The following is a 20164-nucleotide window of genomic DNA, read 5'->3' on the forward strand; positions in this document are numbered from 1 at the left end:
TAGCCCCTTCTGAAGACCTGGCCAAGGTTCTTCTCCCTCAGGAGCCTGTCTGGTGGACCCTGCCAACCATCCATGGTCTTTTCTGGTCTTTTCTGGTACTGAACTCTGCTTGCTTTGACAGTTATCCTACATGGTACTCACAGCTCTGCAAGAAATTAGAAAAAAATAGACAGGTTGTCTTGAGTCCTTTTTAGAACAAGGCAGGGCCAAGCAAACACCTAAAATGATGAGGAAGGGGATCGTTTATCCAAATCCTACTCTCCAGCTGTGTTGTGATGTAAAGATTGCAGAGCACTTTGCTGTTTCTCATTTGAGCCTCACCATAAGCCACTGAGGTTGGCAGGGTGAGGACTGTTTGCAGGGGGACCGATTCAGAGAGGACAGGTGACCTGCTGAGGGGCAGAGCGGAAGTGTCAGGGATGGGTCTGACTCCATGCCCACTCACCCTCCCCCAGCACAGTTGTGACTCACCCCAGCCTTGCTGCCCCCACACCTGCTTGGGGCCCCTAGGAAGAGCTCAGCCAGGCTTTTAATAATCAAGAGTTTTCCTGAGGCGTCTGCACAGACTTTTGGCTAGTCTTCTCAGAAGCTGTTCTTGCAAAATGCTTTCTTATTTTTCGCCCAATCAGAACTGAGGTCAAGAAGAAGGAGGAGGAGGAGGGGGAGGGGGAGGAGGAGGAGGAGGAGGAAGGGAGAGAGAGAGAGAGAGAGAGAGAGAGAGAGAGAGAGAGAGAGAGAGAGAGAGAGAAAGAAAGAAAGAAAGAAAGAAAGAAAGAAAGAAAGAAAGAAAGAAAGAAAGAAAGAAAGAAAGAAAGAAAGAAGAAAGAGAGAAAAGTCCTTCCATTCTCTTTTTTTCTGCACCAGCCAGCCTGGCAAAGCCTATTTCATTCCCGAAATTCAAATTGGAAACTGCCTTCTGTTCTCATTAGTTTGGGTTGTAGCAGTCATTACATTCTGAACAATTAATCCCCGAATGCCAATTTCTTACTAGAATTATCCTGGACTCAACAACTGGTTTTCTTAGCAGCAAGGCTGAAGCAATTATTCCTGGCTTTTGTAACTAAACATGCTGTGCTTGGCACTTTACAATGTTTTCATCATCATTGAGTTATCAACATTTATCTCTATCGAGGGAAAGAAAAGGCTGTCCAATTGTGAAGGCCCACAGTCACGCAGCCCTGCTTACTGACATCCGCAGGCTCCCCTGGGCTCCTTCCCTTTGCTTGGAGAAGAGGGAGGAAGGCCCCAAGCCCTACCTTTTCAGCCCCTGGGACTAAGAAGATAGACTTCCAAGGGGAAGAGGCAGGAGAGGGGGTCTCAGGTTATAGGGCAGTGCTAGCTGGGAGCTCAGGGCCCATGGCTGCTAGACAGTGTTTTCTGTCCTTATGGGGGCTGTCTCCTTGGGTTCTCAGCTCAGTATCTGTGGGGCACAAAACCTTCCTTCCAAAGCTGGGCCCCAGAATCAGCAGGAGTCTGCGAATCTGATGGGGTCTGTGGGATTTCTCTTTCCTTCCAGCAAGGAAAACAGGGCTGCTCTGAGTGGGAGACTCTGGACTAGTAGGCGGCTCAAATCACCCTGGGCTGGGCAAGTCCGGCTTATCTTTTGTGTATTTTCCCAAACTTAGGACTTCCGGAGAAGTGGCTTGGCAGGAGACACGGGAGCAGCTCTGGGACCAGGCTCCTGAGTTCATTGGCCCGGCTCCACCTCTCACTGCTGTGTGGCTGTGAGCACATTGCTTACCCTCTCTGTGCCTCAGCCCTCACCTACGGAGTAGTGATAAGGAGAGCTCTAGTTCACAGGGTTATTTTGAGGGCTGAGTTAATATTTATAATTGAATAGTGTGCCTGGCACATAGTAAGTGCTTTATAAATATATGTTTAAAAACAAACAAGAACTTTCCTTTAACAATTGAAGGGGTTTTTAATGTTCTTTTTTCCCCTTTTAGGACTGAAAGCCCACCAGATAGTATATAAGGGACAGAAAGCTTGATCCCCCATCCTCTACACTGTAAACCCCCCTGATTCACTTGAATATACCAGCAAACAAATCTCAAACTTGTGTTCTTTTCCAAGTCAACCTGTGGCACCGCTGTGGTCGTGACTGCCCCCAGCTCTCCAAAAGTGGAACCTAAAACATTTGCCAACAGCATGTAGAGAACTAATCTGCCGACAGTCAACTCCTAACCAGTTAAGCTGGAGCAGCTGTAATACGGTGGATGGAAGCCAGAACCCACTCGCTTCTTCTCTCCTTTCACTGCATCAACCCTCAGGACCTGCGGACTGACTGTGTGCCCCCTTGCATCTGGTGGTGACGACACCACCACCAGCAGCCATAATAGGAGCTAACACCCGTGTACTTTCACTCTGCCAAGCTCCGTGCCAGGCTCTTTACCATATTAACTCACTTAGTCTTTATAGCCACCTAGGATGCGGGTACTGGTATCATTCCCATGTTACAGGTGGGAAAACTGAGGCATAAGATAAGCTAAGTCACAAGTCCAAAGTCACTGGGCCGATAGCTGCAGAGCCAGTACTTGAACTCAGGCAGTGTGGCTCCAGAGTCCATCACATAGCATCACATTTTCCTGTATCATTGACCTCAACCAGGAGCCCAGATCCTGTCCAGGCTCAGAAACCCAGCCCTGTCCTCAGGCAGGATGGATCTGGTGGGGGTTGGGACCAAGTCTCACTGTTTGTCTAGCTCTGGCCTTATCACCTGACTGCCCTCTTCATACTGAGTTCATAGTTTAGGGCAGGCGTCAGGACACAGGCTCTTCTCTTCTGAGTCTCTGTCTTGATAACCCTCTCAGTTCTCCTGTTTCGTTGCCTTGATCTTACCATCCTGAGCCTTCTATTCATTAATTGGACCTACATTTGCTGAGTACCTATTATATGCCATTCATTTATGCTCAGGCTGAGGACAGAGAGCCCTTGGGGAGGCTCAGGTCTGATAGGGACACAGATATGCAGACTACCGCAGAGAGTGAACGAGTCTGAGGCTGTGATTAAAGTCAAGGCGGGATCTGTGAGGTGGATGAGGCAGGTTTGATTCTCCCCGGGGAAAGAGGTTGGCAGGAAGGGCTTCGTAGCGCAGGTAGCACGGGCTCCCTCCTGCTGCCGCACACCCTGATGCCAGCCAGCTGCCTGGAATTCTTGCTGGCTGTCTCTTTGCAGACACCTCGGCCTGCAAGCCTGGACATGCCCATGTGACCTCAGAGAGTCAGAAAGAATTGCATTTGTCCCCTCTATGTTCTAATTGGTTAGTGGAAATTGTGCAGCATCTGCTGTCCCAGCACCTGCTCAAGGCAGGGGGAGTGGCGGCTTCTAGCGCCCCCTGGACCACCTGGCCACCCCACTGGTGTGAAGCTAGCCGTGTATCTGGAGTTGTGCCCTGGCCCTCTGTGACAGCAGCCTGGGCCGTGCCTGGTCTTCCCGGCTTTGTGTGGCTTGCACATCCCCCAGTGTTCCTTCTACTCTAGATCCCTTTGAGAGAGCTGAGGTGTACGAGCGGCCCCCTCTTCCTAATGCCTCATCCAAAAAACAAAAATAAGGTGCAGAACATTTAAAAGACTCACGCTGGTGACTTTGGATAAGTTAATTGCCTCATTCCCCATCTTTAAAATTTTTCCCTTCCCTACGTGACAAGGAATTCTTCCTTTCATAATTCCAAAGTCCTTCTCATCCCCACAGAGGCCCTTTCACCTACTAATCAAATTATGGTAGAAGTGTTTCCTGGAGACGTTCTTCTTTTTTTTTTTTTTTTTAAAGATTTTATTTATTTATTTGACAGAAAGAGAGACAGCCAGCGAGAGAGGGAACACAAGCAGGGGGAGTGGGAGAGGAAGAAGCAGGCTCATAGCGGAGGAGCCTGATGTGGGGCTCGATCCCAGAATGCTGGGATCATGCCCTGAGCCGAAGGCAGACGCTTAACCGCTGTGCCACCCAGGCGCCCCTGGAGACGTCCTTCTTTAGCAAGGAAAGGCAAATGAAAAGAAAAAAAACAAGGAAGGAGAAAGACAGGCAGAAAGGAAGGGAGGAAAGGAAGGAAGAGAGGAAAGAAGGTAGGCAGGAAAAAGAAGCCAGTGTTTATGAGGACACTACTATGTGCTTGGCGCTGGTCTAGGTGCTTTGCCACATATTTGCTACATTTAGTACTCCGTCCCCTTCACATCGCATGCCTTCTTATAGACAAGAAAAATGAAGCTCAGAGTGGTTAAGGCACTTGCCAAGGGTCACACAGGAACATTGGAGCTAAATCTGAAGCTACATCTGAGTCCAAAGGCCATGATCTTTTCAGTGTATTCAGAGGTGTTTAAAATACATCCATGGAATTTCACTTCACTACCAAATTGCTGTCACTCACTATAAACGGGTTAGGCTCATACAATGAACCAACCTGCATTCACCATTTTACTTCCCTTGCCACTGCATCATTTGGTGTAAATTGCCTCAAACCTTTTCTGCAAAGAGGCAGCCAGGAGATAGTGTCAATGGTAAAGACCCATCTCTGCACACCAAGGTCACCTTGGATAGAGGCACAGAGCAAGTGTTACCGTCTCACCTGACAGATGGAGAAGCCAAGGCTAAATGACTTGCTCAAGACCCAGTGGGAACCAAGCCAGACTGCAGAGAAAAGCTCAGCCTCTTGGTTCTAGAAAAGCTCCTCAGCCAAGTATTTTCAAGAAGTGGGTGGAAGTGCCTGGGAGCTCGCTTTCCCGCCTCTAATTTCTCTCGGATTCTTGGAGAGCCTTGTGTATCTGGCACTTGCTTCAGTAAGCACGCCGAAAAGGGTCCAACTGGCATTTATTTAATTACCATAAACAGATGTAGCACTTTGGCTTCAATGAGGCTGGTTCTCATTGTGCTAATCAGCCCTCCTGCTTACGGGGAGGCCAGGCGGCAGGGGTGCCTGAGGTGCCAGCACCCGCCCCGCTGTCCTCCATCCCATCCCCCTGAGGGGCGCGGGGACGAGCAGGTGTCATGGGGGACTGGGCACCACAGCATTTCACTCGTGGCGGGGGTACTTTCCTCCCAATGTCCTGTAATTCCTTCCACGTCCGGGTCCCCCGTGAGCCCTGTGCAGCCCTCTGTGACTCTCCCTGGACGGCAGGGCTGCTGGAGGAGGGGACTGGGGTTTCCTCTGGTGACCTCCCCGTGGCAGCGCCTGGCTGAGTGTTTTCCCCCTGCTCTCCAGAGTCAGTATAAACATTACTCTGCATTTCTCCAGCTTGCACCCTGGAAGCAAAGCTCGCAGACATCAAACATTGTTCCATTTTTCTCTGATAATCTCACCTCTCAGATTGATGCCTCCCCCCCTCAGTTTGTCTCACAGCAGTTTTGGAAAGAGAAAATGTTTGCAAGGAATTAGGGGAATGGTTTACCAGAAATCAAGGTGGTGGCTGAGTTTAGATGAGATAGCAAATGGTCATTAAAATTTTGCTGCTTTTCGGTTTTAGGGGGAAAAAAAGTAATAAATATGGCTGCCAATGAGACAGGAAATTTCAAAGGGCTGTGGATCTTCTTAGAGGACAGGTGTGACATGGTAAGAGGCATGTTCTCTTAAAGGACATTTTCATTTTTGTATAAAAAATTTTCCTTCGTTTCTTTTTTTCTCAGAGAAAAAGTGGCCTGTTGAATGCTATCCCCGTGTTTAGAGAGCAATTTGCATTTGTGATGTGGTCAACTAGCTCCCATTGTCATTGAGAAGCAAGCGCAGTATGGACAAGATAATCACATGCCCCAGATTTGGGGGTCAGTGCTAGTTTCAGACATCTGCCTGCCTGTTAAAACCTGTAACCATTTATCTATTTACTTATATTGAGATTAAACTTGTATATAACATTGTATTAGTTTCAGGTGTGCAGTATAGTAATTCGATTTTTGTATACACTGCAGAGTGATTGCCCCAATGAGTGTAGTTGTGTCTGTCACCATACAGTTGACCCCTTTTAAACCCTTTTCACCCACCCCCAAACCCCTTCCCTTCTGGTAACCACCAGTCTATCCTTTGTATCTATCTATGAGTTTTGTTTTGTTTGTTTTTGGGTTTTTTTGATTCCACATGTAAGTAAGATCATACAGTGTCTGTCTTTCTCTGTCTGACTTATTTCATTTAGCATAATGCCCTCACAGTCCATCCATGTTTTCACAAATGACAAGATGGCCTTCTTTTTTTATGACCGAGTAGTAGTTCGTTGTGTGATAGGTAACTATAGATATGGATATCTGTAGATATGTATAGATATATGGATAGATATAGATAGATAGATAGATAGATAGATAGATAGATAGCATATTTTCTTTATCCACTTGTCCAGTGATGGGTACTTAGGTTGTTTCCCTCTCTTGGCTACTGTAAATAATGCTGCAGTGAACATAAGGGTCCGTATATCTTTTTGAATTTGTGTTTTCATTTTCTTTGGATAAATAGCTGGAAGTGTCATAGCTGGATCAGGTAGCAGATCAACTTTTAATTGTTTGAGAAACTTCACACTGTTTTCCATAGTGGCTGTCCCAATTTACACTCCTACCAAGGGTGCACAAAGTTCCTTTGTCTCCATATCCTCGCCAACACTTGTTATTACGTGTCTTTTTGGTAATAGCTGTTCTAACAGGTGCGAGGCAATACCTCACTGTGGTTTTGGTTTGCATTTTCCTGATAATGAGTGATGTTGAACATTTATTCGTAAGCCTGTTGGCCATCTCTATGTCTTCTTTGGAAAAATGTCTATTTAGATCCTCTGCCCATGTTTTAATTAGGTTTTTGTTATTTTTGCTATTGAGTTGAGTTCTTTATATATTTTGCATATTAACCCCTCATCAGATACATGATTTGCAAATATTTTCTCCCCTTCAGGAGGTTGCCTTTTCATTTTGTTGCCGGTCTCCTTTACTGTGCACCCATTTAAAAAAGAAATGGTCACAGAGGACAAATTTCTTTTATGCAGGATAATTTGGAGGTGGGTGTGTAGATAAAGTTGTTGCAAAGTTTTCCCTGAAGCATTTTATGCACATCATAATTTTTATTGAGCCTGAATTTGGAGGGCCCTGCTCTTTGTGGAAATTTCAGGACAAGCCATTATGTTATCAAGAGGGAGAGACAGCTTAAGATAGAGGTTAAAAGCACCAGCTAAACCCTACTGCTTGGACAAGTTACTTAATCTCTCTGTGCCTTAGCTTCCTCCTGTGCAAACTGGGGATAGGCTGATGGCATTGTTCTGAGGATGTTAAAAAAGGCAACTCAGGTAAATTACTTGGCGCGGCAGTTGGCAGTTTGTAAGTGCTCAGGAAACATTAGCTAAGAAAAAAAAAGCACACATACATAGTCTTAACTCAGGGTCTCCAAAAATAGAGCCCGAGATAAGGACTTGGATGCCGTAGTTTATTTGGAAGGTGATTCTAGGAAGCAGCAGGAAGGGAGTCAAGTCCCTGCTGCGGGCCACAGGGGCTTGGTTCCACCAGGCAGCATTGAGAAGCCTGGAGAATGCCTCCCAGGGCTGTCCACCAAGAGCTGGAGCATCTCCGTGTGGATTTGATGTATATACACAGGGGTGAGTAGGACAGGGTCCCACCTCAGTGTTTTTAAATGAAATATAATATACTCAATACTAGTCCTGTGGCCAAGCAAGTGGGCTCTGTTGTTCGTTGTGAAAAGAGAACACTAACGGATGACTTAGTAAGAAGTGCTTTAAAGCACAGGATTTTGATTTAAGAAGTCTCCACCACAGTGAACAAACTCTTCCACCATTCTCCGCGTTGGTATTCTGTATAATGGAGAATGGTAGTGATACAGCACTTCCCAGGGAGCCCTCAACACAGGTCCTGGACGTAGCCTGCCTTCAGTGAATGGTAGCTGTTTGGGGGGCACTTACTGTCATTATTGTTGTGATTGTGTGCAAACCTGAGACAGCAGAAAATGTCTAAAGGCTTCAGGATGCGTAGCGGGCTTAGCTTCGTATAAGTCACAATATATGCCTGATTTATAGAAAGGAAACCCGAGGTTTGGGGTGGTTACTTGTGTCGGGCTTCCTGGCACATTGTGGTGAAGTTGTAGGAGTTAGAGCTGGGGGAGTCTTGATGTCTGGCTGCAAAGCGGGCAGATGGTTAGACTTGCTGGCCAGTCTTCCAAAATCGGTTATTGATCTGTATATGGTTCTGTCTCTGTGGGCCTTCCTGATACCAAGTGAACCCCATCTTCCCTCTCCAAATGTGGGCTACAATGGCCTTTCCCCTCCAAAGAGGACATTCTCCAGTCTTGACCCCGGGGGGCCCAGTCTTGCCCCTTCCACAGGCCACTCTCTCCTGGCTGGAGTTCCTGGTGCCTCGGCTGGAGACAGCCCTGTAGCACACAGCTCCCTCCTAATCACAGATTCCTGATTAAAAATACATTAAAGGACAGAGAAATTATTAAGAGATACAGCATCTTGCAAGTATAACTGACATTTCCAGTTAGACCACAATTCTAAATGATCCACAAGGACCTTGTTCTATGGCTAAAAACATTAGGTTGGTTTCAGATCTGTTTTCTGAGGGTGTTTTCATCTGGGGCTCATGGGTAAGATGAAAATGTAGCTTTTTTGTAGTAGAACTTGATCCATCTGCTTTTTGAAAGTCTGGGGTTATGGCTTCGTGGCTTTGGTGACTTTATTTGGAGTCTCATCCCTGTCCTTGCTGTGTATTTGTGCCTGTACGAGAGACCCAAGGAATATTTACCCTTTATTGCCCCACTGTTGCCTGGCTGGTTTACATCCTGGCACATTCCTGAGGACAAGGACCCCCTGGGAAGACGTCCAGCATTGCCACGGAGTCATATTAGAGAGGCAGTGTCTTTAACCGGCATCCTCACCCGCAAGCAGTGTGGGGTCACAGAGCAGTAGATGGTGCCCCTCATCAGCTGTGACCTTGGGCAAGTCACTTCATCCCTTTGGTCTATTTTTCAGACCAGGACCTGGAATTCGAGCATCGCTCTTGCTCTCTTACCTTGAACAGACTGTGCTTTGAAATCTTAGTCACTCAACACAGTCATCTTACTGCTGACCCTTCCCTCCATCCAGTTAGAGTAGGAGAAGTTTGTTCACCCATACGAGCTGGGCAAAAGAAGCTTGGTCAGCTCTTATGCACCAGGGAACATCACTACGGGACATAGCTTCACAGTAATGATAGCTCCCACGTATGCAGTATTTACTATGTGCTAGCGGCTGTGCTAAGCACCCATGTCCATCCCATTACTTCATCCTCAAAGCAGTCATTTTACAGGTGAGGAAATGCAGGCTCGGGGGTGGGGGGCAGAGAAATCACTCAAGGAAAAGCAGCCACATTGGACTCAAACCCAGATCCATCTGCCTCCAAAAGCTGTACTTTAAGGCCTCAACTAGAATGGCACTCTCTTCTTTCCCAACACTGCTTTCTCCCTTTACCTCTCCCCTACGACTGCAGTGGCCAGTCACAGAGTGGGCAGGGGAGAAGGGTCTTGTTCGTCTCCATCTTATTCTTTCTTCCATTGTGCTGGGGGTCACGTTTCCCCATCCATTGGGCTTTGCATCCTGCCATCTTGCTCTGCTAGTCGGAGGCCACGCGGGCTCCAAAGAGGTTGGCACACTCAGAACCGCCATTGGTTCTGTGTGTGTGTGTGTGTGTGTGTGTGTGTGTGTGTGAGTGTGCGTGCATGGGCAGAAACTCAGGCTGGAGTGCAGGGCACCCAGGTCTATGGCCTAGCTCCGTGCTTTTAAAAACTCTCTGATGGCAGTGGGATCCAGGAATCCTTCCTTGGCTCGGAAAGGTCAGAGCATGTCGCTTGTCCTCCCTCGACTGCGGAGGGGCAGCCTTGATGGAGCACCGTCCCCCCTCCTCCTTGCCCTGTGCGGAGGGAAGCTGCTTCTCCGGGCAGAACAAGCTGAAGGGCAAAGAGAGAATGTCCCGGCTCCCAGAGAGCGGGCAGTTGCTGCCCACCTCCGTCTCCCCAGCTGCATCTCTCCGTGGTGTCACTCAGCTCGGATCCACACCCCTGGATCCGCTGCCCCTCGCAGAGCCACTTACCCGTGCGCCTGCAGCTGCCGCTAATGAAGTCATGCATAAGTCATGAGGGGCAAGTTTCAGGATGGGTGGAGATGGGGACTTCTCGGCACGGCTCCTGGCTCTGTGAATGACGGGGGACCCAGCTCCTCCGTCCTGTCCCGCCACGGGCACCTGTGCCCTCCTGAGGCCCAGCCTCTCTCCCGTGGGAGGAATGGGCTCCGACCCAGGCAGGGCTCTATTTCAGGGCTCTAGCTGAAGCTATGCACTAAGGACAAATCTTACTTTTACATAAGGCAAGAAATTGTTCTATCCAAATTTCTCTTCAAGGCCAAGGGCAATTCATGAATATCAAGAAACAGCAAGTGCGAGGCTGGCAGAGAGGGAGGGAGGGCAGAGAAAGACAGCCAGGCCGGCTTGCAGGGAGTTGCCAGCAGCTTCCAAGGAGCTGTGTTCCTCGTCATGACCGTGTTGACAATAACGGCTGCTGTTTACGGACTCTGTCCACGGCAGACACTTTGCTCACGTGAGCTCATTTCAGCCTCACACTGCCATAGCAGGTGAGCATGATTTTCTCTCTTTTAAAGATGAGCAAATGGAGCCTCTGGGAGGCGAAATCATTTGTTCAAAGTCACACATCTACAAGAGGCGCAGTCTGGATTTGAATTCAGGCCTGGCTGCCCCAGGACCCATGTTTTTCCCCTTGTCCACTGCTTCTCCCCATAGTGATCTAGTGGACTTAAAGGTCTATGCTTTTGACTATGTATCTCCTTATCCTTTGATTTAAAAAAATACAATGTGCAGACATTCCTGTTCATTGTATTATTTTTTAAAGAATTAAAAAAAAAGGAAAGAGGATTTATGGCAGGGGGGTCAGCAAATAGGGGCACAATGATGCAGAGGCTTCAATTTGTTAAGGAAATGTGGGTTTGGTGAAGAGGGTATGTGGTACAGCCCACAAGGTCATACTGCTGGCCCAGGGCTGATGGGGCATAGGAAGGGGGGGTCCCTGCAATTTTCTGCTCTGACAGCATGCACCCAAGCAAGGGATATTTCCTTTGGGCTAATTCGAAGGCAGCCTGGAACAGTGCAGGGGATATAGCCCTGGCATTAGAAGACCTAACTCATGGCTCCATTTCTGTCAATGAGTCGACTTTGCGAAAATCCTGTAGTGGGTTGAACAGTGGCCCACAAGAGGATGTGTTCACATCCGGATGCCTGGAACCTGTGAATATTACCTTATATGGCAAAAGAGTGAGTATGATGTGACCAAAGGGAGGATTAAGTTAAGGATCTTGAGAGGAGAAGCTTATCCTGGATCGACCAGGTAGGCCTCAAATGCAGTCCTGTGGCACCTTGTAGGATAGCCACACAGAGGAGAGGACACACAGAGACGAGAAGGAGGCACTGGGACCACAGAGGCAGTGATTTGGCCACAAGCCAAGGAACACGTGGAGCTACCAGAAGCTGGATGAGGCAAGGAGCAGAATCCTCCCTGGAGGGCCTTGAGGCAGCACGGCCCTGCTGACACCTTGAGTTTGGACTTCTGGCCTCCTGGACTGCGAGGGCACACATTTCTATTGTGAGCCACCCAGGGTGTGCCAATTGGTCACAACAACCCTAGGAAAAAAATATACATCACTTCCCCACTCTGGCCTCAGTTTCCTGGACTGTGCAATAAGAAGGTGTGACCTCTTAGCCTCAGGCCCCTGTGGGAGGACAGGTCTCCGTTCTCCAGACGGACCCCTTCCAGGTGACATGTGGCGTCCAAACAGGCCACCTTCCGCCTGGGAGGAACAGAGCTATTGGACTCAAGATGACTTTGTGAAGGGTAAAATACCTTCACAGACAGTTATTTTATTTTTTCTTATTGTTAATTGCTAGAAAAATTCTCTGCCTTACCCCGGGGAAGTCATCCAAATAGCTCTGACCTCTCTGTGGATTTCAAGGAACGCTTTCAGTACCTGTTTTCTCATTTCTGCCACACTTTCTGCAACCTGAGGGACCGTGGTTAAGGGAGTTGCACAGAATTTGCTTTGGCGCGGCTGGATAAATGGAGTACAGCAGTGATCGGCTCAGCTCAGCACCAGCTTCAGCCTTCCTGCAACTCCATCACCAGCTCCCAGCTAGCCAAATGACTGCTCGGGGCTCGGGGCTGTTCGTTATGTGACTCGAGAGCCTCATTTGCAATCATCATTAACCAGAAAAGCTGCACAACTGCTCCATGCCCGCGGAGTGGAGCGTCATACAATATTCACAGGAACCCAAGGGCTGGAAGAGGCGGCACGGGGAAGCTTTCAGAAGAAAGCCCAGGGAGCGACCACCACCACCGGTTTCAGCCCCTCCCTTATCCTTTCCTTGGCCCCTCCAAGGTGAACTGTGAAGAGACTCAAGACAAGACGGGGCAGCAGAAGGAAGACGGTGACATTTCCAGAGGGTGGGCAATGGGATCCTCGGAGGTGGGTTATGTCAACAGGAGCTGAGTCCCCCACATACTAGCTATTAAACAATCTCGTCGGAAGCCTTGAACTGCTTTAAAACAGGCATTCAGGCCGAACACTCCAAAGGCCACCTCTAAATCTCTAAAAACAATGTTCGGGTCTTTAGCTCTCATTCAGCTGCCTGCTGCGCTGTGTCAAGCGGAGTTAGTGAAAGCCCCAGGGCGAGAACGGGGTTTCCAAAGATTATCCGACAAACAGCAGAGGCGACGTTTGGCTTTGCTGCATATCTCTTCTCCCCGGTTCCCTCCTTTGGTGATTACCCCTCCTCCTCCATGCAGTCCCCCCTTCACCCGTCACTCAACACACATTCATCCACATTGGTCAGGCTGGTCTTAGAATGAAAGGCATGTGGATGCCTCAAGTAATGGTACTAAATGCCCAGATTTTAGATTTAGTGTCAGTCAGGCACTGAAATTAAAGCCATTGTTGTCCCACAGGCCCCTCCCATCTTGTGCGTGCATGCATGCAGGTGACTGTATTTCTGTGTGTGTGTGTGTGTTTCTGTCTATAAGCCCAAGGTTAACAGGTACAATAAAGAAGAGGTCTGGGGGGGCACCTGGGTGGCTCAATTGGTTGGGCATCAGACTCTTGGTTTTGGCTCAGGTCATGATCTCAGGGTGGTGGGATCGAGCCCCACAATAGGCTCTGCACTCAATGGAAAGTCTGCTTGAGATTCTTACCCCCTTCCTTTCTCCCCCCACCTCTGCTCCTCCCCCCACACATGTGCAGTGTACTCTCTCTCTCTCAAATAAGCCTTAAAAAAAAAAAAAAAAAAAGAAGAGGTCTAGGACCAGCCGGATGGAGGCATGAGTAGCCTTCTAGGACATGTGGGGAAGTTACACCCTCTGTTCTAGATGCTGGGGAGGGCACTGGGGGTCTTAGCAAGGACTTTGGTACTGGTGAGGGCCTTCAAAAGTTTGGCAGAATGCTTTTTGCTAGCCTTTCAGAAACCTGTTTATCAAGGGCTATGGTTAAGAGGAGGAAGCTGTCCAGCCAGCCTCCATTCAGGTACTGTCTGCTTGGGAAGCGCTAAGGATGGACCCTCAAGGGGCTCTGGCTACTGCTACAGACCCTGCCCTGGAAAGGCCTGGATGCGGGGACTGGCCATCTCACCCCTTGAGGGACATCTCTAGAGATGGGGCAGAGAAAGGAGAGCTGCCCGGGACAGGGCATTAGAGAAGTGGTTAGTGCCGTGCTGATGGGAGAGGAGTCAGGAGAGAAAGGCTTTCTTGATTGGAAATAAGCAAAACCCATGAGGGAGAACGGAATGCTGAATCAGGACCAGGAGCAGGAGCCCTCACTAGGGCCAGCCTGCAGCCTGCTAGCCACATGTCTGTAACCTCGGTGAATGAAGCAGAGGGTGGCAAGCCAAAAATGCTGGCTTCTCGGTGGTCACTTTTCGTGAAGTGGGAAGGAGAAATGGGGGGACATCATCTGGAATTCTAATCTGTGCGAGGAGCCCTCCATACTGGCAGAGACAGAAAGAGACACGGGAAAACAGAGTGTCATTTGCACTCCATGGAGAGGGCTCTGCCATGCATTCTCCCTCTGCCTGCCCCTTGCTTAAAGCAGAGGTCCCCGGGGTTCTGGTCCCCTGTGTTCCAGTCCAAATGTTCTAAATGCCCCCTTTTAATTAGGGTGGACTTAAGGGGTGTAATGGCTTTAACCAGGGTGTCTGCATTCCCAGGAAGGCTTCTGCTTTCCATTTAGAAGGAAAGGCATCAGCTTGCTTGAAGGAATCCCAGGTTACTGAGTAATTGCCATAATAAGATTGAGAATGAAGGTGACCTATAGAAGCATGGTAAATACACGATTTTCTCTGCTCAGTAAGTGAATTTTGATTATAACTCAGCACTTGCCTCCGATCCTCGAATACTGTTAGCATTCTCAGGAAAGCCCGGGAAAGGACAAAGTGCAAATATGCTTCCACAAAGAAAAACACAGGCTTCCCAGCCCTCTTTGTAGCTGCACACAACCTAGAAAATTGAAAGCAAGGTTGCTGTCTCTGTCCTTGGTCACCAATTCATGTACCAGCCTGTCATACAAAGTGCAGGGAAGCACCACAGATCAATAGCTATTCTGGGCTAACATTGCCACAACCTTTTTTTCTTCAAAAAAAGAACCCCCCCCCCATGTAGATCACAGCTTATTATATCCAAGGCTTATTTCAGTGGTCTGTCTATGGAAATTAATGCTTAGAAGGAGCACTTTTCTTTTGAGGTTTTATTCACTTTTTACCATAAGTGATGGGGCCAGCAATGGCACCTATAGAATTGTTCCTTTAAAAGCTCTGCAAATGGCTATCAGCCCCCAGCTTTGCAAAGCAGGGGAAACTTACCTGATGGGCCGCCTGGACCCTGGAAGCACCCAAGGTGCTTACCGAGACCACTGTAAAGGTGCTCGGGTTTGCAGAGGTCTCTGCCTGACACGGCCTCTGAATCCTGTGCACCCTTCCAGACCCCCTGGCAGCATTAGCAGCCCTCACCTGGCTTTGTTTACCTGGCTGATGCTTGTCTGAGCAAAACCTCTAAGTGGTTTTTTACGGGAAATGAAAAGCCAAATGAGTATGTACTTGAAAGAGTGAGCCACGGAAAATAGCCTCCCAAAGTATATGTCACCTGTTTTTATGTTGTTGCTTATATGGTTTCTAAGTGGACTAAAGGCTGTAAGTGACAACTTTTAAAGTTTCTCATGGAACCCCACAAGTTATGTACAATAACATGATTTTTCTCAAAGATTTTATTTATCTGAGAGATAGAGCACAAGCAGGGGGAACAGCAGGCAGAGAGAGGGAGAGGGAGAAGCAGACTCCCTGCTGAGCAGGCAGCCCGATGTGGGACTCAATCCCAGGACCCTGGGATCATGACCTGAGCCGAAGGCAGACAGATGCTTAACTGACTGAGCCACCCAGGCGTCCCAACATGATTTCTTTTCTTTTCTTTTCTTTTCTTTTCTTTTCTTTTCTTTTCTTTTCTTTTTTGGAGAAAAGTGCTATAAAACACATCCACCTCTAGTAACTCTTTTTAGCCTCGCAGAGCCATGGAGTTATTCATTCCTATGTCCATTGTAAAGGTGAGGAAGGGAAGGCTCAGAGAGGTTGAATCTTTCAAGGACACATAGCTTGTCAGAGCTGACCCTGAGCCTCCAACCCTGACTCTGAACTCCTGGGTTTCGGGCAGCAGGGCTACTTATCAATATCCACATGACTTCAAAATATACACAGATGCATTTCACCCCACCCCACCCCAAGATCTTAGCACCCCTCTCCTCCATCATCGGCTGCAGTCAATGAACCACATAAATTCAAACTTTAAAAATGCTAAGTCTCCTAAACAATTTTTAAAAGTATTAAAATGCAAAACAGGAGTAAACAAAATTGCTTGCCACAGGGAAGTAACTAATGTAAGGTGACAAAATAATGGGAGTTTGAATGCGGTCTCAAAAGTGGCCATAAAATGGAATTCAGAATCATATTTTAGTATGTACGCCATACACTTGCTTTGCGAAGGGTGACTGGCAGTGAATTCTCATTTATAAAACTAAGCCACAAAGGCAAAAAGAGACAGTGGAATGAGGGGATGGAGAGCGAGAGAAAGAGAGTGAGAGAGAGAGAGCGAGCGCCTAGGAAGGAAAGAGCACCAGCAGTTGAGCTGAGATGGGGCTAGTCACAGAGTGGGCACCTCAGAGAGCCAGTTCCTAGGTCTGTGCACTGTAGCAATCTCAGGGCGGTCCATCCCCTGCTCCAGCCAGGACTGGCCACCTATAGGGCGCCGGGCAACTGTCCCTTCTAGGGACTTCCAGGAATTGGGGGAGGGGGGAGGGGAAAGGCACCCAGCAGGGCTGATCTGCGGGGCTCTGGCTAAGGAGAGTCCACACTTTATAGGAGTTTATAAAGTGATGAGCAACAAGCAACAGTCTTCCTACCCAAGAGCAGCGGTCAGAATGTCAGCTCTGTCCTCACAGAGACTGTTCGGGCGCTCCTGCTGCAGACATGCGCTCCTCCCTGTCACTCAGCCCTGCGCACAGTGAGGAGGACAGGAGAGCAGCTCCCATTGAGTCCATCCTTGATTTTCAAACAGAGCCAAGGTGGCTCAGAGTTACCTTATTTGGGGAGTTCATCCGCGCCACTCCCACCCCCTGCACGGTCTTCCTCTCTTCCTCCTCCGCCCCCCAACCCTAGCCAACAGCTCTTCGTTCATTTCCCCCATCAGTCTTGGCTGCGATGTGGAGCGGTCTTCCCAGTTGCCAGATTGGGGCTGTTCTGTTAAAGGGCATTGACCCGAAGGCACAAATGCAGAGGCCACGGCGCCAGACGGGCAGCCAGGCAGCCTGCGGTGATTCAGACAGCAGCAGCTCGCAGCCGGTTCCATTATTACACAGCTGAAGCAGATCCTGCCCCCTCCTGTCCCCGGTGCGAGGGGCACAGCCAGCTCCCGGGAAGCGAACTCCTCCTCATCCCCTGCCCCTGCCCCCCGCCGGCACACACACACTCACACCGAGTCTGAGCACAAGCATAAACACTTCGCAGAAAGAGCCCCTCACCCATTCCCGGGTTCCCCCCGCCCCCCATAGCTACTTCAGCGGTCGCCAGAAGGGGCTTCCAAAATCCATGCGCTTGCCTGCCTTTCTCGAACACATGGGACGCTCAGCAATTTGCGTAACTTTTCAAATCCTGTCTCCTGAACACTTGCCCACAAATATTTGGGATCGAGGAGAGGACGCCCCCTTCTCCCTCCACCACCCTTACTTCTGACCCCATCCCGCTCGGAGACTGCTCCAGGGAGGCGGGGGGGGGGGGGGGTGGGGGTGGGGAGGAAGAGACTAGACTATCACTCCGGTTGTTCCTGCCAGTCGGGGAAACACGCCGTCGCAGAGAGCACAAGACACCTCGAAAGCGAGAACGCGCGGAGGCAACCCCTCCGGGTACCCGGCGCGTCCCAGCCCTAGCCAGGGAGCCTTTGCCAGGAGCTCCAGGCGCCTGCGGGAGTCACTGGCGGGGGAGAAAGGACTGGAACCTGAGCTGCTCGGATGTAAAATGATAGACCGCGACTCACCTTTAGGTTGTGCGTGGGGTTTACAACGCAGACAAGTTGCCCAGCAGCGGAGAAAACCCGTTTAGCCTTGTAGTGCTGAAAGCGGAGGTGAATGAGATCTAACACAGCCCCAAAGCACTGGGTAAAGAAAAGCATCACAACTTTTGGGGGGGTTGTTGGCACAGAGAGGCAGCGGAAGAAGCTGTAAGTCCTTGGGCTCTGGAAGGAGCGCAGCCTCTGAGACACTCCGCTCCAGCCCGGCTTAGCGTGCCTTCATATTCATCATCAAAATAAGACGGTTAGAATCTTGCAGCAGTGAGGCGGCCAATCAAAAGGACAGAAATGTTATCCTTGAGGTGCAGAGACAGCCAATAACAAATGCCTCCCCTACCGAAACTCCCTGATGAATTGAGCCTGGCGGAGAATGTATTATTGAACATTACCATAGATCAGCACATTGCATTTATCTTGTGATTACAGCCAACCATACATAATGCTGGGGAGATAGGCTGACAAAATTGATTGCTTAATGTGTCTCCATTTATTAATTGACTTAATTTAACATGAGAGCCTTTCTTAATGCGCTGGCAAAAACGTAAAGCATTTAAACCGCCAAATAGTAAAACACCCTGCCCCAAAGTAGGCAGATGGATAACGCAGATCGTGGCTCGACTCACCAGAGCTGGTTGGGAGAAAATCAAATATTACAAGACTCTGATTCCAGATAAGGATTTGGCAGCATAGAAATGTGCATCTTTCAATCTTGTGCTCTCTGCAATTTGGATTTCAGCCCCTTGATAAATCTTACTTTCCAATCTTTATCAGAGGAAAGAGTCCCTAACAAATACAAGCATTTGGAGGTGGGGGGGATGCATATATATATATATATGTATATACTGTAATTACTGAAGCCTGAAAATATTAAAGCATAGAAATGCACAGAGTATGCTTCTAAAAATAATGAAATCCCTGATGCATGAATGCACACACACAGAAAAAAACCTACACAGTGTAAAGTGACTTGTAAATCAGCAAAATAATTACAGATGTGGAGGGCCTTTGCTTGTCTTTCATTTGCATATTGGTGGGCAGCAAATTGCTAATTGACCATTAGATTGTTGGAGACGTTAAAATAGGGATTAGGGGCACACATACCACATCATTTGCTTGTCTCCGTGAATGCCAGCATCACGTTTCTGTGCTGGAGCAGGCAGAGGGCATTCCAGTCTCCTGACTGCGCTCCTTCTCCAGAATGGGGCTGGCGGGGGCACTAAGCCCACTCACTTGTTCTCGAAGAAAGGCTCCTGAACAGTACACCAAGTGTCCCAGGCTATCTCGGGAACTCGTTCTGATGGATTAGTCAGTCTTTGTCACTAACACAGGAGAGTTGAGTGTGTTGTGTCTCCCCTTGTCTTTAGTTGTTTCTCTATTGAGAAGTCACCCAGCACCTGGGTCAGGATGGACCAGCCTTGTGTGTGAATTGCACCAAGAATATGAGCCCATTGTTCCTTCGTGAACAGCTCTCACTCTGCTCTGGCTACAGCGCTTGGGTTGTAATGTACACAAAGCATGCAGACACCTAGGACACCCACATCTATGACCTGATCCAGGCAATTAAAACAACAGATTAAAATATAGGGTGAAAATGCATAGGTTTACTAAAACCAGGACAAAGGCGGGTGTTAGTTTTAACTTGAATTTAAAACCAAACCAGTGTTTTAAGAAACAAGTAAGACAAACACCTAATTGGTGCTTCCGTTTTAATTAATGGAAACTTTATACTTCCTACAAATAATTGCACTGACACAAAACTAGAAGGTAACAACATCTAAACTGATTAGAAACTCATACAATGTGATATAATGTTACAGGAGATGAGTCCCTCGATCCTCTCATTACATGGTTCATAAATAAGGGTTGCTGGACCACAGTACCTGAATTTGCTTTCTGAAGTTTTCATTTTCCAGAACAAGATTTCAGCAGTTCAGCAGGAAAGCATTCAGTGTTCTTTCATTGCCTTACTTAAAAAAAAAAGAAAAGAAAAGTAAGCGTATACTCCCATAGAGTCCTTCAAGACACAATTTACAATTTAGAAAAGCCCAGACTTCCTCTTTCTACATCCTCTGTTAGAATGGAACTATTATGTTGTTTGTTTCTCCCATTGTATCACCTCAGACAGGTTTCGTAACCTCACTGAGCCTTGGTTCCCACCCTTGTCACATGGGGATAATAGAAATTTGTCTCTCAAGGTCATTGTGAAGACTAAAGATGATGTATCGGGAAGTACCCAGCTCACTGCCTAATTCAAAGCAGCCTCTCAATACTTGAGTCTACTGCATATCGCTGGTGGAAGGGTGATTATTTCGCAGCATGTTTTTTCTTCCTGCTCCATGAAATAGTTTTCCCCATGGATATTCACCCTACCCTCGAGGGTCACATAGGCATGAAAACAGTGGACTTGGCTCCTGCTGTGTTCTCAAGGGTAGGTATTCCTGATCTGACCTGGAGACTGGGCCTGGGGGTGAGGGCTAGGGGCTGAGGAGAGCATGCTGACATCAGCAGCGAGGACAGCGCCACAGACCTGCTCTTGTGGATGTTCTTCTTTGGTCCCAGACTTGA

General features: G+C 48.4%; 1 protein-coding gene across 1 annotated transcript in view; it reads right to left on the reverse strand.

Annotated features, from left to right (window-relative positions):
* Positions 1-17735, reverse strand: part of SIAH3 (siah E3 ubiquitin protein ligase family member 3) — a 64741-nt gene extending 47006 nt beyond the window's left edge. The window contains exon 1 of the mRNA XM_045796724.2: positions 17567-17735. Within this exon, the coding sequence (XP_045652680.1) occupies positions 17567-17701 (135 nt within the window). The 5' untranslated portion in view covers positions 17702-17735. The remainder of the gene's footprint in view (positions 1-17566) is intronic.
* Between the last annotated feature and the right edge of the window lie 2429 nt (positions 17736-20164).

Source organism: Ursus americanus, chromosome 10 (genome assembly GCF_024610735.1).
Source record: "Ursus americanus isolate L20-20 chromosome 10, mUrsAme1.1.p, whole genome shotgun sequence".
Classification (NCBI taxonomy): domain Eukaryota; kingdom Metazoa; phylum Chordata; class Mammalia; order Carnivora; family Ursidae; genus Ursus; species Ursus americanus.